This window comes from Pongo pygmaeus, chromosome 13 (genome assembly GCF_028885625.2).
Source record: "Pongo pygmaeus isolate AG05252 chromosome 13, NHGRI_mPonPyg2-v2.0_pri, whole genome shotgun sequence".
In the NCBI taxonomy this organism is placed as follows: domain Eukaryota; kingdom Metazoa; phylum Chordata; class Mammalia; order Primates; family Hominidae; genus Pongo; species Pongo pygmaeus.
Window position 1 is genome coordinate 52,369,073 of NC_072386.2, and position 25,857 is coordinate 52,394,929.

The 25,857-nt window shown below is 37.7% G+C and overlaps 1 protein-coding gene across 6 annotated transcripts in view; it reads left to right on the top strand.

Moving 5' to 3' along the window:
- PLGRKT (plasminogen receptor with a C-terminal lysine) overlaps positions 1-17,499 on the top strand; it is a 280,885-nt gene extending 263,386 nt beyond the window's left edge. For all 6 annotated transcript variants that reach the window (XM_063649548.1, XM_063649550.1, XM_063649549.1 and 3 more), the window contains 3 exons: positions 10,788-10,918; positions 11,485-11,594; positions 14,310-17,499. In XM_063649548.1, the coding sequence (XP_063505618.1) occupies positions 10,788-10,918; positions 11,485-11,594; positions 14,310-14,431 (363 nt within the window). In that variant the 3' untranslated portion in view covers positions 14,432-17,499. The remainder of the gene's footprint in view (positions 1-10,787; positions 10,919-11,484; positions 11,595-14,309) is intronic.
- The last annotated feature ends 8,358 nt before the right edge of the window (positions 17,500-25,857 follow it).

The following is a 25,857-nucleotide window of genomic DNA, read 5'->3' on the forward strand; positions in this document are numbered from 1 at the left end:
GCCTAGGAGACAGAGTGAGACTCCATATCAAAAAAACAAAACAAAAGAATTTTCTGATATTGTTTTTTGCAGCACGTCTTGGTTCCAAGATTCTTAGGTATCCTAATTATTATAGAGTATAATACTTAGGTATCCTAAGTATTGTAGAATAGAGGTCTTTTGTGCACTGTTGGGAATGACATAGTGGAATATTAACTATCATACTATGAAATATGTACTCTTTAATATGAGGAAATACAGGATAAATGAAAACACCCTTATTGTTTTTACTCAATAGACAATCTGGAATTGTCTTCAACTTGTTAACAGTGCTAATAACTTACCAGACACTGTTAGGAGCTGTGACTTTCAAGAATTTTAGATAATGGTTGAGAAGTTGTATTAGTCCATTTTCATGCTGCTAATAAAGACATACCTGAGACTGGGAAGAAAAAGAGGTTTAATTGAATTTACAGTTCCGCATGGCTGGGGAGGTCTCAGAATCATGGCAGGAGACAAAAGGCACTTCTTTCATGGCGGTGGCAAGAGGAAATGAGGAAGAAGCAAAAGCGGAAACCCCTGATAAACCCATCAGATCTTGTGAGAGTTATTCGCTGTCATGAGAATAGCATGGGAAAAACTGGCCCCCACGATTCAATTACTTCCACCTGGTTCCCTCCCACAACATGTGAGGATTGTGGGAGATACAATTCAAGTTGAGATTTGGGTGGGGACACAGCCAAATCATATCAGAAGTGGATGGTCTTTTGTTGTTTCTTTCCTAGGTTCTGACAGCTGCTCAACTTACTGGCATCTTCTGATCTTTTTAGAAAAAGTCTAAATATTTATTTTGGAATCTACCTCTTAATATGGCATTTGGCATAAAACACAGGTTTTTGCCAAACTGAAATTCTCATTTTTACATATGGCAACCTTATTGTTTATAATAAGATGTTACATGTATGCATAAGAATGGATATAATTATGTTGTAATCTTTATTGGAAGATATATAATAAGATGCTGTTACCACAGCTTTTAAGCCTTTGAATAATACTACAACTTGGTTTGTATTCAATTATTTTTTATAAGTTATTGATAAAGGGGGACTTTTTTTCTTAAGGCAAAAAGAACTTCAAATTACTACTGATTTCCTCATTGAGATTCTTCCTAGACTGGACATTGAACATTTAATATATCCGTCAAGCAAGTTAAGGTTAAATGCCACTTGCCGCAGCTTTCATTATGGCTGCTTTGTTTTAACAATGTTAGTTCATGTTTTGTTTTTACCTGAAACATCGATTTTCTTTTGGTTTAGAAGTTATTAATAATGTTTCTATTAAGTTAACAAAGACATAGATAAATATAAAATATTCTCATTTCGGATAAAAACAAAACAAAAACAGGTCTACATGACCTTTTGTGGTAGAACATGTAGAATAACTTTTTGGCAAATAAAAGTTTTGCAAATAAAAACAAAACTTTTCTATCATGTGAATATACTGTGCATAAATTAAAATGTCATTGGAAACTAAAACATAGTAGTAAACTGATTTGTTTCTCAGAGTTGGCCTAATTATTTCTCAAAAATAGGGAAGGCTCCAATAAATATGAAATTAAAACTGCAATAAGAATGATTTTGGATAATGTCATTGCCTTTGTGTTATACAATGTTTTGTGTGTCCAAATGAAATTTAATAACTTTATTATTGTATTAAGGGGAAAATTGTATTAAATAGTCTGGGGACCTTTACATAACTGCCCCTTTGGAAACTCAACAGATTGACAAATTACTGAGGTTAGTAATTTTGTGGCTGTTCTTAATATTTTTTAAACAAAGAAATTGAAGAATGAAAATACACAGGAAAGAGCTGATGTAACAGTTTTATAAATGTGTTTAGAATGTGGTTCCTCCTACTATGTACAATTATTTCTAATATGCTAGCTTCCTTTTATGTTTTTTATTTTTATTTTTACTTTTATTTTTATTTTTTATTATACTTTAAATTCTGGGATACATGTGCAGAATGTGCAGGTTTGTTGCATAGTGCCATGGTGGTTTGCTGCACCCATCAACACGTTATCCACATTAGGTATTTCTCCTAACACTATCCCTACCCTAGTCCCCCCACCCCATGACAGGCCCTGGTGTATGATGTTCCCCTCCCTGTGCCCATGTGTTCTCATTGTTCAACTCCCACATATGAGTGAGAACATGCGGTGTTTGGTTTTCTGTTCCTGTGTTAGTTTGCTAAGAATGATGGTTTCCAGCTTCATCCATGTCTCTGCAAAGGACATGAACTCATCCTTTTTTTATGGCTGCACAGTATTCCATTGTGTATATGTGCCACATTTTCTTTAGCCAGTCTATCATTGATGGGCATTTGGGTTGGTTCCAAATCTTTGCTATTGTGAACATTGCTGTAATAAACATATGTGTGCATGTGTCTTTATAGTAATTTATAATCCTTTGGGTATATAACCAGTAATGGGATTGCTGGGTCAAATGGTATTTCTAGTTCTAAATCCTTGAGGAATCACCACACTGTCTTCCACAATGGTTGAACTAATCTACACTCCCACCAACAGTGTAAACGTGTTCCTATTTCTCCACATCCTCTCCAGCATCTGTTGTTTCCTGACTTTTTAATGATCACCGTTCTAACTGGCGTGAGATGGTATCTCATTGTGGTTTTGATTTGCATTTCTCTAATGACCAGTGATGATGAGCATTTTTTCATATGTCTGTTGGCTGCATAAATGTCTTCTTTTGAGAAGTGTCTATTCGCCCACTTTTTGATGGAGTTCTTTTTTTCTTGTAAATTTAAGTTCTCTGTAAATTCTGGATATTAGCCTTCTTCAGATGAGTAGATTGCAAAAATTTTCTCCCATTCTGTAGGTGGTGTGTTCACTCTGATGATAGTTTCTTTCGCTGTGCAGAAGCTCTTTAGTTTAATGAGATCCAATTTGTCAATTTTGGCTTTTGTTGCTATTGCTTTTGGTGTTTTAGTCATGAAGTCCTTGCCCATGCCTATGTCCTGAATGGTATTGCCTAGGTTTTCTTCTAGGGTTTTTATGGCTTTAGGTCTTACATATAACTCTTTAATCCATCTTGAGTGAAGTTTTGTGTAAGGCGTAAGGAAGGGGTCCAGTTTCAGTTTTCTGCATATGGCTAGCCAGTTTTCCCAACACCATTTATTGAATAGGGAATCCTTTCCCCATTGCTTGTTTTCGTCAGGTTTGTCAAAGATCAGATGGTTGTAGATGTGTGGTGTTATTTCTGAGGGCTCTGTTCTGTTCCATTGGTCTATATATCTGTTTTGGTATCTTTTTTTTTTTTTTTTGATGATATGTGTGTTTTATTATTATTATTATTATTATTATTATTATACTTTAGGCTCTGTGGTACATGTGCGCAACGTGCAGGTAAGTTACATATGTATACATGTGCCATGCTGGTGCGCTGCACCCACCAACTCGTCATCTAGCATTAGGTATATCTCCCAATGCTATCCCTCCCCCCTCCCCCCACCCCACAACAGTCCCCGAAGTGTGATGTTCCCCTTCCTGTGTCCATGTGTTCTCATTGTTCAGTTCCCACCTATGAGTGAGAATATGCAGTGTTTGGTTTTTTGTTCTTGCGATAGTTTACTGAGAATGATGATTTCCAGTTTCATCCATGTCCCTACAAAGGACATGAACTCATCATTTTTTATGGCTGCATAGTATTCCATGGTGTATATGTGCCACATTTTCTTAATCCAGTCTATCATTGTTGGACATTTGGGTTGGTTCCAAGTCTTTGCTATTGTGAATAATGCGGCAATAAACATACGTGTGCATGTGTCTTTATAGCAGCATGATTTATAGTCCTTTGGGTATATACCCAGTAATGGGATGGCTGGGTCAAATGGAATTTCTAGTTCTAGATCCCTGAGGAATCGCCACACTGACTTTGGTATCTTTATTTTTTAAAATTTCAACTTTTGTTTTAGATTCAGGGGGTGCAGGTTTATTATGTGTGACGCTGAAGTTTGGGGTATGAATGATTCCATCACCCAAATGGTGAGCATAGAACCCAATAGGTAGTTTTTCATCCCTTGCTCCCCTCCCCCCTACCCCTTCTAGTAGCCCCTGGTGTCTGTTGTTGCCATCTTTATGTCTATAGTTACCCAGTGCTTAGCTGCCACTTACAAGTGAGAACATGAGTTATTTGGCTTCCTGTTCCTTTGTTAATTCACTTAGGATAATGGCCTCCAGCTGCATCCATATGGCTGCAAAGGATATGATTTAATTCCTTTTTATGGCTGCATAGTATTCCATGATGGATATGTACCACGTTTTCTTTCGCCAATCCACCATTGATGGGCACCTAGGTTGATTCCATGTCTTTGCTATTGTGAATAGTGCTGCGATGAAAATATGAGTAGATACGTCTTTTTTGTCAAATTATTTATTTTCTTTTGGATATATACCCAGTAATGGGATTGCTGGGTCAAATGGTCATTCTGTTTTAAGTTCTCTGAGAAATCTCTAAACTGCTTTCCACAGTGACTGAATTAATTTACATTCCCACCAACAGTGTAAGCATTCCCTCTTCTCTGCAGCCTTGCCAGCATCTGTTATTTCTTATCTTTTTAATAGCCATTCTGACTGGTGTGAGATGGTATCTCATTGTAGTTTTGATTCGCATTTTTCTGATTATTGTTGTTGAACATTTTTTCACGTGCATGTTGGCCAAGCGTATGTCTTCTTTTGAGAAGTGTCTGTTCATGTCCTTTGCCCACTTTTTAATGGGATTGTTTGGTTTTTGCTTATTGAGTTGTTTAAGTTCCTTATAGATTCTAGATACTAGACCTTTGTCAGATACATAATTTGCAAATATTTTCTCCCATTCTGTAAATTGTTTACTCTGTTGATAGTTTTGTTGTTGTGCAGAAGCTCTTTAGTTTAATTAGGTAACATTTGTCAATTTTTGTTTTTGTTGTCATTGCTTTTGAGGACTTAGTCATAAATTCTTTGCCAAGACCAATGTCCAGAATGGTTTATTTCAGGTTTTATTCTAGGATTTTCATAGTTTAAGGTTTTCCACTTAAGTCTTTAATCCATTTTGAGTTAAGTTTTGTATATGGTGATAGGTAGGGGTCCATTTTCATTCTTCTGCATATAGCTAGCAAGTTATCCCAGCACCATTTATTAAATAGGGAATCCTTTCCCTGTTGCTTATTTTTGTCAACTTTGTTAAAGATCAGATGGTTGTAGGTATGTGGCTTTATTTATGAGTTCTCTATTCTTTTCCATTGGCATACGTTTCTGCTTTTGTACTAGTACCATGCTATTTTGGTTATTATAGCCTTATAGTGTAAAGTCAGGTAGTGTGATGCCTCTGGCTTTGTTCTTTTTGCTTAGGATTGCTTTACCTATTTGGACTTTTTTTGGTTTCATATGAATTTTAGAAAAGTTTTTTTTCTAGTTCTGTGAAGAATGATGTTGGTAGTTTGATAGGAATAGCACTTAATCTGTATTTTGCTTTGGGCAGTATGGCCATTTTAACGATATTGATTCTTCCAATTCATGAGCATGGAATGTTCTTTCATTTGTTTGTGCTGTCTCTGATTTCTTTCATCATAGGGGTGTGTGTGTGTGTGTGTGTGTGTGTGTGTGTGTGTGTGTGTGTGTATCTGTCTGTCTGTTGCAAATGGGATTGCATTCTTGATTTGGCTCTCAGCATGACCATTATTGTTGTGTAGAAATGCTACTAATTTTTGTTCATTGATTTTGTATTTTGAAACTTTACTGAAGTTGTTTATTAGGTCTGTTTATTAGGGCTAGGAGCCTCTTGGCAGAGTCTTTAGGTTTTCCTAATATAGAATCATATTCAGTGAGGAGGGATTATTTGACTTCTTTTTCCATTTGGATGCCTTTTATTTCTTTCTCTTGCCTGATTGCTCTGGCTAGGACTTCCAGTACTACACTGAATACCAGTGGTGAGAGGGGGCATCCTTGTTTTGTTCTAGTTTTCAAGGGGAATGCTTCTAGCTTTTTCATATTCAGTGATGTTGTCATAGGCTGTGAGTTTGTCATAGATGGCTCTTATTATTTTGAGATATGTTCCTTCAATGCCTAGTTTGTGGAGGGCCTTATGTGCTCTCTTTGAAATTAATTATGGTTCTCTAATTGTTAAACTAGCATCAGATAAGCCTGTAAAATCCTCAGAGTGTGAAGTTATAATCAGGAACATTTTGATTTCAAATTATTCTATAGAGCAGTATCAAAAGGTCCAGAGATAAGAAAATTATTATTATAAAAGGTCTACATTTCTTTTAAAATAGGATAAAGAATTTTGTATTTAGGATTTGAGTTAACAACCATTAAGAGAACTTGCTGTACATGTTCTGTTTTGCTTTTATTTGTTGTTTTTAGTGTCAGTAATTGGGAAGGAAGGTTGAAAATGAATGTACACATAGTTAAAGGATGCCAATTATTGGTAAATTAATAATTGCATTAATTCATTTATCCCTTTATGGTTATTGAAAAATTTGACAGTCAAATTTATTAATTTGGTTTTTAAGATGTATGCAGATATAGACCTATGAATTTAAACATAATCTTATGAAATATAGAATAGTTAATAACATTTTAATTGATAATTAACATTACAGATCAAAATATCTTTCATTAGAATGTTTTGCTCATGGAGAGAGTCTGCATGGAATTTTTTCTCACTCTAGGCTTACAGTTTATCACAGATACACAATCTTGCTGATTTTCATAATTTATCTAGGAAAGATGGACATGATTGCCTTTATTCTTAACAGTAAGGGAACAGACTCAGAAGATAATATTTGTTCATGACTAGTTTTTTAAGTATACTTAAATTTGAGAGTAGTTTTAGGTTTTTAGAAAAGGCATATAGAATTCCTGAATACCCTACATTCATTGTGCCCTGCTGTTAACATCTTACCATTACCATGGCACATTTGCCACAACTAAGAAACTAACATTGACCCATTACTATTCAATACATCCCACATTCAGATTTCATTTGTTTGTCTCTAATGTTCTTTTTCTGTCCCAGAATCTCATCCAGGATGCCACATTACATTTAGTCTTCTTGTCTCTTTAGCTTCTTCATCCCTCACCCTGCCCTTTCATACTGTTTTCATTGGAAGCAAGTAACTAAGCAAAGCCCAAGATCAAGGGGTGGGAGTTAAGCTCCACTTCTTTGACGAGGGAGGAGGAGTATCTACATAAATGAGTTGGAATTCTTCTGTACAGGATATTTGTCTCTTCTCAATTTATATTAGTATAGGCTCATGGATATTTATTTTGTACTTTAGGTTATAATCCAATACTGTGTTATTTATTTTGCTGATAAAATTGTTCCAGCTTTGGACATTAGGAGCTCTTTCAGATTGACTCCTGTGTCCCTTTGACATACTCCATCATCATTATTATTATTTTAGTATCTCTTGACTTTCTGGCACTATAAGATGCTGTAGGCTCCTCTTATACATTTCTTGCCCCAGTCCTAGGCCAGCTATTTCTCTGAGGAGCCCTGGTTTATTTTTTTTTTTTTGGAGAGTAGAAATCATGTCTGGGTGTTTCTGGGTGTTAGGTATGCTTGTTTGCAAGGGGTTGTTATTGCCTCTATGCCCTGTCAGTGGACAGAGCTGAGAAAATGTATGTACTTACACTAAGCCATGAATGCCTAATCTATGCATGCATATAGATATGCATATCTATAATTTCATCCTTGTCTATCTCTGTATCAAGCACTAAGCATGAGTTCAGACTGATGTCATTGGCTTTAATCCAGTACCACATGGTTCATTCTAGTCTTTTCCTCTTGCTTGTTTGTAATCTCCCTGTTTAATAATAAGAAACCTGGCTTCCACCATCTTCTGTCAATTTAGTTGTTGCTCATCTCTAGTAGACAATGTAAAGTAGTTTCAGAATTGTTAATCTGTAACTTGTGAGAGACAGTTTTACTCACTAGAGTACAGTGTTTATGTATAGTTCTTTGCCTTTAGTTTTACAGTTTTTAGTCAAAATACCATTTTCCAAAGATAAATCAGTTCTTTTCCCCCAACCCTTCATTGAGGTTGTGCCACACATTTGTAGTACAGTCAGATTATTTTGTCACAGTCCCCATTCCATCTTGTGCATTCCTTGCCCTTTTGGCTGATTTGTAAAATTTGTATGCACTAAGGTTCACTCTGTGCTGTAAAGTTTTATGAGTTTTGACAAATGCAGAGTGTCATGTATCCACCACGATAGTACCATACAGATTAACTCCATCACCCTGAAAGCCCCTCTGCTCACAATCTTTTGAGAGTTCCTGGGTAATCTCTATCAGACTGATATCTCAGGTTGATCTTTCATGGGAAAAAAACACGAGCTATGAGTCTTTCATTTCAGGCGATGGTTCTCAGTCCCGGCTGCACACAAGAACTATCTGGAAACCTTTAGAAAATATGGATGCCTGATTTTACCTCCAGATCCTGACTTAATTGATCCCACCTGGTTTAGTTGTTCTGGGGTGTATATCTGGGTACTAGACCTTTGAAAAGCTCCCCAGATGCTCATGTTGTGCAGCAAAGGTTTAGAACCACTCTGGACTCTTCTATTTCTTGTTTGCTGCCTTTTGATAAAAACACAAATAATTAATTGCTGTATTTACATCACTTTGGGGGATATGATGAATCAGTATTTAAGTTTTGTAAATAAGAAATGTAGCAAGGATGAATTTCACACACTAAATAATCTTGTGCAAAAACACATCTATTTTTAATCTCTAATTGAACTCAAAATGAACCTCAGTTTCTCTTGGTGACAGCAAATTTAATTTTGACAAGTCAAAGTTACTCAATTACTTCTAGTTCAAAACTCGGTTCTTTGGGAGAAGATAGTTGAATTTAGCTTTCCTCCTCCCCTTCTCCATTCATCTTTTCCCTGGTATGACCTAGGCTTGGGTCCAGGTGATCTCAGGTGGCACCAGCATCAGGGAAGGCACATCTAGCCAGATGCATTTGGGGATCCCCAGATAGAGAATTATGGCCCTGCTTCCTGTGGAGAATGTTGGGAGGGAGCAGGTACTGCAGAGCATAAATGGTTTCAGAGCAGACCTCACAGAGAGCACGCCTAAGAGAGGCCACTTCCGTCTCCCTCAGCGGCCAAGGGGTGTGAAGAAAGTCTGCAGGGTTCTCACATCAGCTGGAGAGGGCCAGAGAAGATAGCTGCAGATTGAGAGCAGGTGGCCTACCAGAGTCCAAAACCTTGGGCCAGGGGACCCCATAACACACACTTGGGAGTGAATATAAGCCAGTGGCTGAGTGGGGAAGGTCACTGGGTCCCAGAGGATCAGTAGCACCTGAGAATATGGCGATGATGGTTACGCCAGCCTGGAACATGGCCACATGCCCTTAGGGAACATCATGTGGTGCTGTCCAGGTTGATTGAACAGAAAACAAAGCAGAAAAGCACTCTCGGTTGCTGCTGATCCTCTGGGATCCAGTGGCCTTCCCCACCCAGCCACTGGCTTATGTTCACTCCCCAAGTGTCTGTTGTGGGGTCCCCTGGCTCTAGGTTTTGGACTCGTTGGTAGTCCCCCTGCTCTCAATCCATAGCTACCTTCTGTGCCCCTCTCCAGCTGATGTGAGAACCTTGCAGACTTCCTCCACACCCCTTGGCTGCTGAGGGAGATGGAAGTGGCCTCTCTTAGGTATGCTCTCTGCAAGGTCTGCCCTGAAACCACTTCTGCTCTGCTGTAGCTGCTCCCTCCCAGAATTCTCCGCAGGAAGCAAGGCCGCAAGTCTTCTCTGTTTAGGGATTCCCAAACCCATCTGAGACTTATGTCATATCTTCTGGTGATTTAACCTCCCAAATAGGCCAAGGAGCCAAGCCCCATCTTTACATCTAAACTATCATTCGCCCCTCCCAGCTACTCCCCTCAGTAGAAAGAGGGCATGGAGGGAAAACTAAATCACATTATTATTCCTTCCTCTCCTCTTCCTTGCATCATGAACTCCCTGTGTATTGCCCTCTAGCTTGGCTAATGACATGTAGTGCCAAGATTTTAGAATTAAAACATCAACAACAACAATGCCAACAATACTTTTCTCTGTCAAGAATATAACTCTCTTCAAATAATGGGCTTGGGTTTACAGACAGTTGCTTCTCCTGAGTATTTTCTAAAAATCCATTTAGAAATTCACTTTCCTTGTGTGTTCTGAGCCATCTGCCTTCTGTTCAAAGCAGTGAAAGGCACTGAAAAAAGTGGTGAAGAACTTGAGGCGAGAAAAATGTGGCAAAGAAAAATCTCTATAGATGTCTCAAAACAACACCCATCTACTATCATATTGTGGTGTGATATGGAGCAAATTAATACTCCAAATAAATTTCAATTTGGAGTGGATTTGGAAGGCAGATTTCCATGCAAGTAGAAATAAAGGCCAATAAGATGTATCTACATTTAAAGACCCATAGATCTTTCCACACATGCAATAGGAAAAGCTGGACATTTATTTGAGGCTTGGCTAAAGCTCCAGACCACAGGCAGTCAAGACCTCAGGGTATAAAAATGGAATATTGATATTTATTCTGTATTTATTCCAGGAAGATTTCACTGCCAAGGTGACAGTTGGTGAGAGCTGTCCAAAGGAACTTTAGTCAAAGTCTGTTGAGATTGTTTTGAAAAAACATGAATTAAAGCAATTGAAGAATGAATCCAGTGGAAAAACAGATTATTAACTATTTGTTCAGATTCCAAAGATGAGTAACTTTACTTTGTCTTTTGTTTTGTCCTCAGCTGGAAAGGCAGCTCATCATGCAGAGTGAAATGAGGGAAAGACAAATGGCCATGCAGATCGCATGGTCTCGGGAATTCCTCAAATATTTTGGAACTTTTTTTGGCCTTGCAGCCATCTCTTTAACAGCTGGGTATGTTTGCTATTTAACATTTTCTTCAATCATTTACTTCTTTTTGTGTTTTCCATTACCATTTTATTATGAAGTTGGCCAGAATAAGACTTTGGTCCAAATAGTGTTCGTAAGCAAAGTAACCTATTAACCTTAGTCCTTGGGGGTAACTCTGTGAAAGCAAGGCAGTAACAGTTAATTTAGTTTCCTAGGTTGCTTCTGTCTTTTTCTCTACTTTATTAGTTAGAGAGAGCACCGACTTGACACCAAGAAGGGCTCTATATGTTTATCTCCACAATCCCTTAGTGGTAGATACCAATCCTTACTCATTTTAAAAACAAGGAACCTGAACTTCAAAGTCAAATAAAGATGAGCAAGTCACAGACCTTGCCCTTGAGAACTGCAGAATCTGGTTAGGGCCATTGGGTAAGGAAATCCTATTTCCGTAGAATTATCAAATGTATTAAGTAACTTCTGAAGGAAAAGGCATTCTTCCAAAAAGCAGGTATTTTTTTTTCTTTAAGTATACAGATATGTATTTACAGGTTATTTTTTGATATTGGTTCTTCTTTTAATTCTTGAAACAGAGCGATTAAAAAAAAGAAGCCAGCCTTCCTGGTCCCGATTGTTCCATTAAGCTTTATCCTCACCTACCAGTATGACTTGGGCTATGGAACCCTTTTAGAAAGAATGAAAGGTAAGTCTTTGATAAACTAGAGTTTCTATTTGCTGATTTATTTTCCAGTTCAAGGATCCCTGCCTTAGGAACCTTTGACTTATAAAGATTCTGATAAGACTGTCTCTTTGAACCTCCAATGACCAACATTTCTGCTCCCTTTCACACAGTGGTGTCCTGGAGCTAGCTCATACCAGCTCACAAGAACCAATCGCTACATTTTCAGGGATTGTGTAAGCTGGTTGTTAAACATAGTCACTTAATGTATTAAAACTTTTATAAACTTGCAATAAATAAATTATAGCAAATAAATAATATTAAATTGTGTTTAAAACAAAGGTAATAAACAGAACTCATCTGTTTCTAAATATTTACTATTATCCATACTCTTTGGTTATTTATAGCTATTGTATCTATGTGATAGAAATGCAGATATAATACACAGACAAAACAAAATACAGCTACAGTCCAGTTTCAGTGACATCCCATTGGTAGCCTGAAGTTGGTCTTGGTGGGAATATTTACACAGTGGAAATCTGTGATTGTCAAATCAAGGCTTGACTTCTTATTTTGTTGATTGTCTAAACCAGGGGTTGAAAAATGATGGCCTGAGGCTGGCCACCTGTTTTCAAAAATAAAGTTTTATTGGAACACATCCACGCTCATTCATTTATGTATTGTCTGTGGCTGCCTTCCCATTACCATGACAGAGCCATCCTTGAAACAGAAACGTATGAGTCCACAAGCCTATAATATTTACTGTCTGGCCCTTTAAGACAGTTTGCCAACCTATGGTCTAGATTTTAAAAATTGATGAAGAAAATGCTAATAATGCAGATTAAGCTTAAAAGTGTGCTTTGTCTGTAACTATTACATTGTAAGTAGCATAAAAGTTAGTGAAATATTCTTCTAATATTGAAAAACTATTATCCAGTTCAGCAAATATGTTGTTTACATCATTCTCAAATAAATGAAGTTCCAACATTTGTCTTGAAGGAAACAATTGTTTCACTTTTGTCCTACTCATTAGTGTAAATGAAAACACCAACCATCATCCACTATACTCTCTCATCAAGTGCAACATAGGCTGGCTACGGATTCAAGCATTCCATAAAAATCAATGAAAGCATTCTGTGAGAATCAATTTACTATGTGGAATTTTATGTACATTTTATTATGAAACATATTTTTATGTATAATGAACATGTATAACAAGTATAATAAACATATATATTATACATTTATATACATTTTATTTTCAGATAACTGGTTGGTAAATATTCACCAGCATACTGCTGCTGTCACAGAATCCTGATTTTTATTGCCCTGGAATTTGACACAGCTGGCACAGAAATTTAATAGGAAATTCTTGTGGGAATTTCCTGTTTAAAAAAAAGTCAAATTCATCAGAAAACTTATCACATTGGAAAATGTAGATTATAGTTTTTTTTCCATGTTAATAGTGATGACCCTAAAATATACAATCCCTATTCGACTGAGTTTATCATCAGCCATTTTTTTAACACATGATGAGAATTTACCAACTGGAAGAAAGGCTCTTTCATGTGGAAAACATCTAGTCTGTCATCAATGGCCAACCTAATTACATATAATTTTATAATGAATTTTACTTGCTATTTGAGACAGAGGTAAAAAAAATAAGATATTTGCAGATGATTGAAATGCTCTTATAATTTGAAAACTATGGTCTGTTCTGTTGGGTTTGGAGTACAATTAATAGTGTGTTAAAAGAAGGCCAGGTGCAGTGGCTCACACCTGTAATCCCAGCACTTTGGGAGGCCAAGGGAGGCAGATCACTTGAGTTTGAGACCAGCCTGTCCAACATGGTGAAATCCTGTCTCTATGAAAAATACAAAAAATTAGCCGGTATACACCACCTGTAGTCCCAGCTACTCAGGAGGCTGAGGCACAAGAATCACTTGAACCCAGGAGACAGAGGCTGCAGTGAGCTGGGATTGCACCACTGCACTCCAGCCTAGGCGACAGAGCTAGACACTGTCTCAAAAAAAAATGAAATAGTGTGTTAAAAGAGGAGTACTCACAGAAAGTGTTACCTTTTAATCCCAAGGGAGGCTTATGAAATGTAAACATGTACTGTAATACAATTTTTTAAAATGTGCTAAGTAGTCTTCAGCAATAAAACCTGGCAAATGTCACTGGGCCCAAGAAATTACTGCGTTGTGTAGCTCTTTGAAAGAGGAATTGTTTATAAAGATTTGTATATATGTATATTTGTATGTATACAGACTAAAGAACATTTAATATTATTTTAAGTGTTTACAAGTAATGTCAGGTTGAAGATTAGCTTTTCTGAAAAATTAGAATTTGTAGTAAACTTTACTTTCTCTCTTGTCATTTATATTAAAGGACAATGGGAAAGACTATATGTGATTTCTCTACCCATATCCCTCCAAACAGAATTAATACTAATCCTGACTTTGGTTCAAGGGAAAAAAGTACTTATCTTGATGTTCTTTCTCTTCTACATGTCAAAAATACCATCTGCAGCTCCTGATTTATTTACAGGTATTCAGAATTCATCACTGTGTTTCCTCTGGAAAGTATATTACTTCTCCAGAGGAAAATGTTTAAGTGTGAGATTGGGGATATGGCTCATACGGTGTTAGAGCCTGTCAAGGAATATAGCAATCAGGCTTTGTCACAAATTGCTGATGACCCCTTTGTCACCTTGTGTATTTCTGTACTTTATTTAAGGTGAAGCTGAGGACATACTGGAAACAGAAAAGAGTAAATTGCAGCTGCCAAGAGGAATGATCACTTTTGAAAGCATTGAAAAAGCCAGAAAGGAACAGAGTAGATTCTTCATAGACAAATGAAATCATGTTTACCAATCAAATCTCAAAGCACAGAATTATTGACTTGAATCACGGTTTTTACAGTTTTTTAAATGCTCAAGATTTTGATATTATAGATTTTATTTTAAAATATTAAAATGCAAGATAGTTTTGAGCTATTTTAAAATAAAATTTATAACATTCAACACAAAATCATGGAGGTGCTCTAAATAACTTATAGATTTCCTCTCTTTGTGTGTATTACCAATATCTAAGTGTAAAATTAATAAATTGTTTTGAATTCCTGGAAGCAAATGCCCAGCTGCTCTCACTTCTCTGCCACACATACTTTCCATACCACATTCCACTTCCACAGATGCTGCTGTATTTTGGATTTGTCAATTGTGTCCTGCCCCTACATGACAGAAAACAGTATTGTTTGACTAACATATATACTGCATTTACTATGACTGGCACTGTTCTGAGTGTTTTGTACAAATTCTTGTAATCATCCCAATTATTTTATGAAGCAGGAATCATTTTATAAATGTGGAAACTGAAGCACAGATAAGCAGCTTGAACAAAGGCAGAAGCATGCAAGCCAAATCCAAGAAGTTGCTGCAGGTCATCCAATTGGGCTGGGCCAAAGCCATACTTGGCCAGGGCTTGGATTTGAACAAGTGTGGCTCCAGTGGCTGTGCTCTAAAAGGCTTTGACAAGGCCTTAACTGATGCTTAACCTGCAAAGAAAAGCTATAAAAGGGAAAAGGTAACAACATTCAAATAATGACTCAGGGCATAGTTGCTAGAGAGGTGGAAACAAGAGAGAGGTAGATTTGGGTGCCTGCCTTTTTATTTAGACTCACTGGGAAAACTCATAAAATTCTCCTATATATAAGTATTTCTTCAGATGCGAACCCTACATATAATATGCTCATTCCAAAGAGATTTATTGATACTACTATGTGCCAGGCACTGTTATAGACACTAGAGCTACATCGGTGAATAAGTAGACAATGTCCTGTATCCTGGGCAGAGGAATATGTTCCAGTAAGGGGTGGGATAATTGGGGCAGGCAACAAATTAACATCAAGATAAATAAGATCATTTCTAATCCTGGCAAATGCTTCAGTGGAAATGAAACAGAGTGATAAGAGAATGATTGGGTTAATGAGGTGGTGCTTCTTTAGATCGGGACTGCAGACACTGCCTGTTTGCAGAGGTGACATTTGAACTGAGACATGGCATGGCCAAATAATAGAAAGAAGCCCAGGAAGAATAATAGGAGATTAAATATTAAGGTAGGAATAAGCATGAATATGATGTGGTCTCTACCTTCAAGGAGCTGACAACATATCAACATGTGTTTTGTTACAATTTTAGTTTTAGAGAACCTTGAGCCAAGTCTTGAAGGATGCATAGAAGTTCTCCATGAAGGTAAACGTTGAAGAGGAAGGGTGCCCCAGGCAGGAGAAGCAGCTTGAACAAAGGCAGGACCGTGCAAGCCAAATCCAAGGAATTGCTGCAGGTCATTCAATTTGGCTGCAGCAAGGGGTTCCTCATGTGGGGGACTTTTTCAGAAATGATCCTGGTGGAGGTACAATTCAATTCCTGAAGGGCCTTGGATGTAACAGCAAGGAGTTTGGACTCTTTCCTGAGGGTGATAGCAGTGAAAGAATGCAAAATGGGATTTTTACCCAGATTTGTAGATTAGAAGGGAAAGATCCCAGATCCCAAGTAATGAGGAGCTGCAATGATCCACCTGAGTGCTGACTAGTGGCCTGAATTAAGGCTACAGCCTTGGGAATGGACTCAAGATTATGAAAATAGAGAATAGCAGTACCAGGAAACCAGTTTGAGGTCACAGAGTGGGAGTTGTTTTCCCTGCATTTTTAATCTGTGTGGATTATCTAAGACCCCTAGAGAACATGAGAAAGAAGAAGTATTGGGAGGAACACTGGTGGACTCATGAATGCCTAAGACCTAGTGCTGGTTGTAGGTCACACCAGAATCTGGAATTGTATTTCTTTCCCCACAATTCAATCATGCTATTCAAATGTTCCTGACATAGTCTAGCCAGAGCTCACCAAGAATAGGTTTGATGCCTATGCAAAGGCTGATCGGCTCAAGACCTTATATGGGATTTTCATTGCTGGCAACATAGCCAGGCCCTGGGCCCCCTTAAGAATACCAGGCTGTTCAATTGTATTGGCTTCTTCCTCTGGCACTGACGCTGAGTTTATTAATAATTCTACCTCAGTAGAGGCCCTGCTGAGAAACATACGCACACACTTACACTCATACTGTTGTTTGCCCCAAATTGTATAGTGAGGCAAAAATCAAAGTGGAGCTATTAAAAATGACCATGCAGCACAAGTATGTTGTAACATTTTTCAGTGTTATAACTGCCGATTATCCAAAGCTTTTCCTCTCATTATTACATTGTCGTTTTGTTGAAAGGAAAAACATTTCTGCTGTGATGCTCCTGAGCTATTTCTTCATCATTTATATTAATTAAATATTTGTTTATGCTTATGATTAATCCCTAATTACCAACTAGACAGCTGATGTTTCCAAATACTGAAACTTACATGGTCTTCTATAAGAAACTAGCTTATAATCATCACAAACTTTTGTGATATTGCAAGAAGAATGAGGAAATAAATATGAGAAAGTATATTAGGAGAAGGATAAGAAACAGGTTTCATTATGAACAAAGATTTAGAGATTAAAATAATGATAACCTCACTCAATCTCTTTGTCAATTATTAGGAATAAAGTTGGAGGAAAACTTATCTACACTCCATGTGGTTCTGTTCTTCCCAAGACATTCCTGGCTCAGCCAAAGCAATGCAGAGACTAAGTATATGTGGAGTCTGTCATAGTTAAGGGATATAAATATGGATCCAGAGATTCTCTGCAACAGAAAGACTGTTCTTGACAATCACTGTATAATAGTAAAAATGCAGTTTATAACATTGCATTACCTAAGTGTTTTGAATGTTTCTTATTCACATTTACATGAGAGAATTGTTCTCCCTGTTAAAACAAAAATAATATATCAGGGTCTGAAATTTACAAATAAATCAAGTTTATATGGTGTTCAACCAATCTGAATTTGTGTTTATGGGTAATGTTGAAGGTTCCTTTATGGTGTGGTACTCATTGCACTTTGGAAAGGCTGTGAGAAAGTTCCCATAAGCCAAAGTTGTTTTAATGACAAATAGTGAAGTTATGATTAAGGATTTTAAAGAAGGGAAGACAGTTAGAAATAGTCTAGTCTAAGCCCTCACCTTACACTTGAAAAAACTGAGGCCCTTTGTGATTGACCTAAAGTTTTACATCTAGTAATGGTAGTTACACTAAAACCTTTGTATTTGGTATCCCTGGCAGGATTCTTTTCAGTACAACATGCTGCCTGATCAAGAAAAAATAGTGTCAAAGTCAAAATCAAATATAATTAAAAAAATTATCACACACATTCAGTCTCAGAGCCATATGAAGTGTCCTAGGGTGGGGTTAGAAGGGCATTGGTTAGAAGAGAATTGAGAAGGAATAGACAGATTGCAAAAATAATCTATGACCAATATAACCTAAATATGAGCCATCTGAAATTGATAATATATTGTATAGACTTCCACAGTTTTAATATATGAATGTTCAAGTGTGATATTCTAGAAACACGAGCCAGAACCTTGATACTTTTTCTGCCCTACCATTCTTGGAAAGGAATAAATTGTTACTGAGAAAATATAATTAAATAAAGCACACTGCTCAGGCATTGTGGTATCTCTTGACCTTGGAGTGTGTCTGTTTTGTGAGAGGATTGGAAATGCTCCCTTAGATTTGGCCTTGTGGATGCCCACAGGAGATTTCAGGAAGTACCCTGCTTATCATCACTGTCTGCTTTCTACTTTCAGAAAGGAGTTTCTAGTATTTTCTTCAAAATACTGGCTGTTTAGCATTTCCACTGATTTTTCTAATGATAACTTTGAGTCTGTCTGGAGCAGTATCTGGGCTGCAGATGTACTAAGAGACACAGGCAGAATGGAAGGAGGGGAAGTGAGAAAAGTCTGGAAAATAAGAAAGGGGCCAAGGAAGAATGGGATGGAGCTGACTCAACTGCCTCCAACAGTAGACAGCCCAAGAATGCCTGTTAGGGTTCAGCTAGTGGCTTGGTTGGGGGAGCTGAACCCACCAACCCAATCCAAAGACCAAAGCCACCAATGGGATTCCCTCACAGGCCAGTTTATTTTGCTGTGTTAACTTGTTCCTCTGGTTACTCAAATGACAGAAGTGTGGCTGGGGCAGCACAAATTCATCATTACCACTGAATAAAAGCAACTGGAAACTGTATCCCACTGATAAGAACTCAGTGGCATCACTAAGTTTGAGGTTTGGATAACATTTCTGGCTCGAAATTTCTCGGTCCACAAGTGTCAAGGATTGAATGATGGAGTGTTAGCCTTAGTTAGTTTATTTTTTTTCTCAAAGGACTCCATCTGTGGTCAGCAGCATTCCATGGGTGTTTTCTTCTCTGCACTTGAGGTGGAGGTAGACCCTGACCTGGAGTTAGTTTAGGCATGCCATTTGGTGTTGGGAGAACAGAGTCCATATTGTAGGAAGGACCAGAAATCTAGGACTGTAGCTTGGTGAAGGTTTCAAAAAATAGTAAGGAAGTAAATGGCCATTGAACGTATGTGAAAGCAATGGGTTAGAGATAGTGGTAGATATTGAAGTGTGATAAGGGAGACCTGTGAAAGGCTGTCAGGATAATGTTAAAATAATATGATCAGACTTTGAGAAATACGAGTGCCTGTTTTTCCTTCTCTTCCCACCATTCCCACACCATTAATTTACTGCTGATAAACATTTGACTTGACTTGAAGGTAGCACCAACTTTATCCACTAAGGTGATTTTGAAGAAAGATAAGCTAGGAACCCAAGATGGGTTCTGAGGCACTTAACAGTTTCACACTTCCTTAAAATACTTCAGAGAAAACTTGGTCTCTGGAATGTTTTTCTTTTCATCTTCAAAGAAATAAGAATTTTGGAAGCAGACCAACTGATGCTATCTGTTTCAAACTAGTGATAATAAAAAGACACTTGGGGTTGGAATAAAGTTTGTGCTGATGAATAGTTGCTTCTCTCAAATTCAGTAGCTGTGGAAGACAGGGCACTGGATTGACCTTGCAGCTAGTTTCCTTCTCTGAACTGACAGCTTAGGACAGGTCACAGGTGAATTTTTGCAAAGCCTGACACCTCTGAAGCATCCTAACACAGGGCACTGGATTGACCTTGCAGCTAGTTTCCTTTTCTGAACTGACAGCTTAGGACATGTCACAGGTGAATTTTTGCAAAGCTTGACACCTCTGAAGCATCCTAAAAATCTAGGTAAGCAAAGGGGTTCTGCTCAGTTTCAGACTTTGATGTGGTCTCTCAAACAGAGGCGTCAATTTCCTATTAGAGTAGGAGTGTTTTAGGAAAAGGAAACATTTCAAGTAGCTCATTGGTCACAGCTGGAGGAAAGGTGTGGTGGAGTGGGACAGGAAGCCAGACCCACAGGAAACACAACTTGCCTTCAAGCTCATCTCTGGTCCCACCTTAATCTCTCCTTCTAAGGACCTCTCACAGGAAATGCTCAATCTCTTTTAACCTGACTCTAGCTGCTCATTTGCACAGCATCATGGAAACCTGTTAGAAACAGTTCTAAGTTGCAATACATTCAGTAAAAAGTACAATGTCTTCTGACCAAGAAGTAGATGTATTTTTCACTGCTGTGACTTTGTTGCATTTCTAAGCATAAAGCCCACTTTAGCAGGTTGAATTGTGTTTCTTTATCTGAATATTTCTTATCCCTCCCATCAGTGTGGATATTATCTAGGAGCAAAGAAGAACTTCATAAAATTCTATTATAATGTTCATGCTGAATTATTTTGTTAAATTAAACATCATATGCTGCCAGAAATCTAACTATAAATTCAGAGCTTTGCATATTACATATTTCCACTCTTACCTACTGTTCTCAACTATACATCAGTGATGATTTTAATTAGACTAGCTTTTTCTAAACACACTCATTACACACAACTTGAGTTGCTTCAATACTATTCAATGTCCAACTTTTATTCTCACTTGTCACTTTTTAATGTGATTTCATGATGAAAGACCAGTTCTGGCAAACTCTCCTTTAAATTAAAAGTGAATGCATTATGATTTCATTTATATGAAGTTTAAAGCAAAACAAATCTAATTTTATCAGAATAGTGCCTACCCTAAGGGTTGAGGGTTGATCAGAAAGAGATATGAGGAAGTTATCTGGGAAGAGAGAATTGTTTTATATCATAATAAAGATGTGGCTTACTCCGGTGTACTCATTTGTCAAAATTGTAAAGCTAATATGTAGGCATTTCAAGGTATGTTAGATATGTAGTGATAGATACAGATATATAGTGATAAATGAGAGATACAGGTGAAAAAAGAATGACAAAAATAATGATAGCCATTGCAGTTTATAACGTAGGACACGAGGATTCTTTATACTATTTTGTTTACTTTGTACATATTTGAATTTTTCATAATAAAGTTTTTCATAATAAAGAGTTTTTAAAAGCCAAAGTACTTTCTAAATTGTTCAATCAGCAAACTTGATTTTGCTAGACTTTTGAAACTACATGCATTTTAAAAAGATAGATATCAAAACTTTAATCTCGATTGAAATAATACAATTTGCAGAAGAATACATTTAGTAGGTTTAAAAACATGGTAGAAGTTGAGAGACTGATATCATCGAGATGGTGGAGTAGGAGATATAAGCCTTCAATCCTCCCCGACACACACACACACACATACGCACACACACACACGAACATGGACAGCTATTTCCACAAACCACTATAGCCCAGAGACAGCTCAAGGGCCATTAAAGAATCTGCAGCAGCCCAGCAGAGCAAAATAAAATGGAAACTATCCACATAGAAAGGATCACTGGTGAGATTTGTATACCTGAGATTCCAGAAGACAGGAACAAAGAAGGAAGACAGATGCTTTTGGTATTAGCCAAATTAACTGCTGTGGTCCCCAGCAGCATTCTCTGCAGAGGACACCAGCATCTTTTGCTACTAAGGTACCCAACAGCCATTCTTACCACTCTCAGAGAGGAAGACATAGCTGCACTCCCCTCTGCCACCTCTTTTAACCCTGTGTGCCCCAACTCCCAAGCAGCAGCTGCCTTATGAGTGCCCACACTCTAGAGCTGTGTTCTGTGGCTTAACCGCCCTGACCACATCTCAGACACTGGATCCATTGCTATAGCAAGCTAGTTCACATTCTGGGCTTTAGAGTGCCAAGGTCACTCTGAGCATGCCTATGCCCCAGGCTCAACTTCCGTAGAGAGCTAGATCTTACCCCAGCTCCCAAGTACTATAACTCTATGTACACCTGTGCTGCCATTCTCAGCCCGCCAGCTGTTTCACAAGCATATGTGCAACACATGCCATTACCAATACAGCAGTGGGGGTACCTGCCCCCTGGGCACCAGTGCCACTACTGCCTAGAGCCCAGAGCTATAGTGCCAGCATGTGTGCCTATGCCTTAGGACTAACCTCTGTGGCTGCTCCATGGGTGCCACTCATCAGATACTAGAGCCACCATTATGGCAAAAGGGCCTGAAAGCTGGTCCCAGTGCCAAGAGGGACCTGCCCCAAGCTACATCTTCCCTGGCAGGAGGAAAAAGATTGGGAGGACCGTAGCAGCCATTGTCATGAAAGCCCTAACAACCCTCACTGCTACTGTGGACATTCACAGCATTAGCTGCTGAGGATTCCGTAATCTTCAACAACACTGACCTTAGCTGAGAGAACTACATGGCTACTACCAAGAAGCCGCACTCCATCCATCCAGAGCCTTTACTCCTCCCTGTTGAGGAAGGCCTTTTCACAGTGAAACTAGCCCAAATGTCTGAAAGAGATAACTGTTTCAACACATGTGTAGACATCAATGCAATGCAACAAGAAACATGAAAAAACAAAGACATATCACTACCAAGAGAACACAATAGTTTTTCAGTTTCTGACCCTAGAGAAATGGGAATATGTGAACTTTCTAACAAAAAAATCAAAATATTTGTTTTAAGAAAGCTCAGTGAACTTCAATAAAATACAAACAATTCAATGAAATCAGAAAAATAATAAACAAAATGAGAACTTTAATAGAGCAATTGAAATTATTTAAAAACACAAATAGAAATCTGGACCTGAAAAAGACAATAAAAAATGAAAAAGTCAATAGAAAGCATCAACAGGGAATTGATTAATCAGAAGAAAGAATCTGCGAACTTGAAGACAGGTATTTGAAAATATACAGTCAGAGGAGCAAAAAGAATGAAAAGGAATAGAGAAAGCATACAGGATTTATGGGACAGCCTCATAAAAGCAAATATTCAAATTATAGGAATTTAAGAAAGAGAGACAAAGGGACAGAAAGATTATTTTTAAAATAATAGCTGAAAACGACTGGGCGCGGTGGCTCACGCCTGTAATCCCAGCACTTTGGGAGGCTGAGGCAGGCGGATCACGAGGTCAGGAGATCTAGACCATCCTGGCTAACACCGTGAAACCCCGTCTCTACTAAAAATACAAAAAATTAGCCGGGCGCGGTGGCGGGCGCCTGTAGTCCCAGCTACTCGGGAGGCTGAGGCAGGAGAATGGCGTGAACCCTGGAGGCGGAGCTTGCAGTGAGCCGAGATAGTGCCACTGCAGTCCAGCCCGAGTGAAAGAGTGAGACTCCGTCTCAAAAAAAAAAAAAAAAATAGCTGAAAACTTACCAATTGGGTAAAGATATAAATTCCCAGGAACAAGGTGAAAGGTCTCTAATCAGATACAATTCAAATAAAATGACATCAAGACATATTAAAATCAAACTATCAAACATCAAAGACAAAGAGAGAATTCTGAAAGCAGCAAAAGGAAAGAATAAAGCACTTATAAGAGAGTCCCAAAGGCTAGCACAGAATTTCTCAGAAGAGCTCTTACAGGCCAGGAGAGGATGGGATGATATTTTCCAAGCACTAAAGAAAAATCTGCCTACCAAGAACACTGTACGTGGCAAAGCCGTCCTTCTGAAATGAAGAAAATTAAAGACTTTCCCAGCCAAACAAAAGCTGAGGAAGTTCATCACTACCAGACCTGTCTTTTTTTCTTTTTTTGAAACAGAGTTTCCCTCTGTTGCCCAGGCTAGAGTGCAATGGCACGATCTTGGCTCACTGAAGCCTCCACCTGCAGGGTTCCAGCGATTCTCGTGCCTCAGCCTCCTAAGTAGCTGGGATTATAGGTGTGAACCACCAGACCCAGCCAAGACCTGTCTTATAAGAAATATTAAAGGAAATTTTTCAAACTGAAAGAGTGCTAAATAGTAACATGAAAACATGAAAGTATAATACTCATTGGTAAAAGTAAGTGCATGGTCAAATTTGGGATACTATGATACTGTAAAGGTGATGTGTAAATCACTTGTATCTTTAGTATGAAGGTTAAAAGGCAGAACTATTAAAATAATAACAGCTACAATAATTTGTTAAAGGATACCCAATATAAAAAGATGTAATATGTGACATCAAAAAATAAAAATAGTAGATGGAAGATGGAGTAAAAGTGTAGTTTTTGTATGTGAAGTTAAATTTTTATCAGTTTAATAGTTTGTTGTAAGTATAAGATGTTTTATGTAACCCAATTACACCCATATTTAAATGGATTAAATTTTCTAACTAAAAGACATAATAATATCTTATATATTTCAAAATTGCTAAAAGAGTGTATTTTTTAGAGATAAATTTTTCTTTGTACATTTAAGGTATATAACATGTTATAAGATACATACATTGTCATCTCTTGGTATCCACTGGGGCTTGGCTCCAGGACTCTGAGGATACCAAAATTCATGGATGCTCAAGTCTCACTGTAGGTCCTGTGGAATCATCAATGCAAAAAAACCAGCCCTCCATATCTAATGGTCCCACATCCAGCAAATACTATATGCTTGATCTGCAGTTGGTTGAACCCATGGATGCAGAACCCATGGATACGGAACTTATGGATATGGAGGGCCAACTGTATATAGTAAAATGGTTACTATAGTGGAAAAAATCAACATATACATGACCTTGCATAGTTATCCATTTTTCCCTCATGGCAAGAGCAACTATAATGTACTCATTTAGCAAAAATCCTCAATACAATACATTATTATTAGTGATAGTCCTCACACTGTACATTAGATCTTTTGGCTTGTCCACCCTACATATTTACCACTTTGTATTCTCTGACCTGCATCTTCTCATTTCCTCCACTCACCCCAATGCTGGTGGCCACTGTTCTGTTTTTATTTCTTTATATCTGACTTTCTTCTTCTTTTTAAAATATTTCACATGTAAATGAGACCATGCAATATTTTTCTTTCTGTGTGTGGCTTATTTTACCTAGCGTTAAGTTTCCCCAGATCCGTCCATGTTGTAGCAAATGTCAAGAGCTCCTCCTTTTGGAAGGGTGAATAATATTCTCTCTCTCTCTCTCTCTCACACACACACACACACACACACAGTTTCCTTATCCACTTGCCCATCGGTGGACACCTAGGTGGTTTCTATGTTTTGGGTGTTATGAAAAATACTACAATAAATATTGAAGGGCAGATATCTTAACAAGGTGGTGATTTCATTTTCTTTGGTTGTATATCCAGAAGACGGGTTGCTGGGTCATATGGCAGTTCTATTTTAATTTTGTTAGGAATCACCATACTGTTTTCCATAATGGCTGCACTAATCTACATTTCTATCAACAGTGTACAAGGTCCTCTTTTCTGTACACCCTTGCCAACACTTGTCTCTTATCTTTTTGATAATAGCTATCCTAACAGGTGTGAGGTAGTTCTCACAATGGTTTTGATTTGCATTTGTTTGTTGATTAGTGATGCTGAGCACCTTTTCATATATGTTGGGTATTTTTATGTCAACTTTTATAATATGACTATTCAAGTCCTCTGCCCATTTTTTCAATCAGGTTATATGTTTTATTGCTGTATTGAGTTGTATGAGTTGTTTATAAATCATGGATATTAACTCCTTATCTGAGTTGTATGAGTTCCTTATAAATCTTGGATATTAACCCCTTGGATATGGTTTGCAAATATTTTTTCACAATCTGTAGGTTGCCTCTTCATTTTGTTGAATGTTTCCTATACTGTGCAGAAGCTTTTTAATCTGATACAGTCCCATTTATTTATTTTTGCTTTAGTAGCTTGAGCTTTTGGTGTGATGCCCAATAAATCATTGCCAAGGCCAATATCAAGGAGCTTTTCCCCTACGTTTTCCCCTTTTAGTCATTTTATGGTTTCAGGTCTATGTTTAGGTCTTTTATCCACCTTGAGCTGATTTTTGTGTATGGTATGAGATAAGAACCCAATTTCATTCTTTTG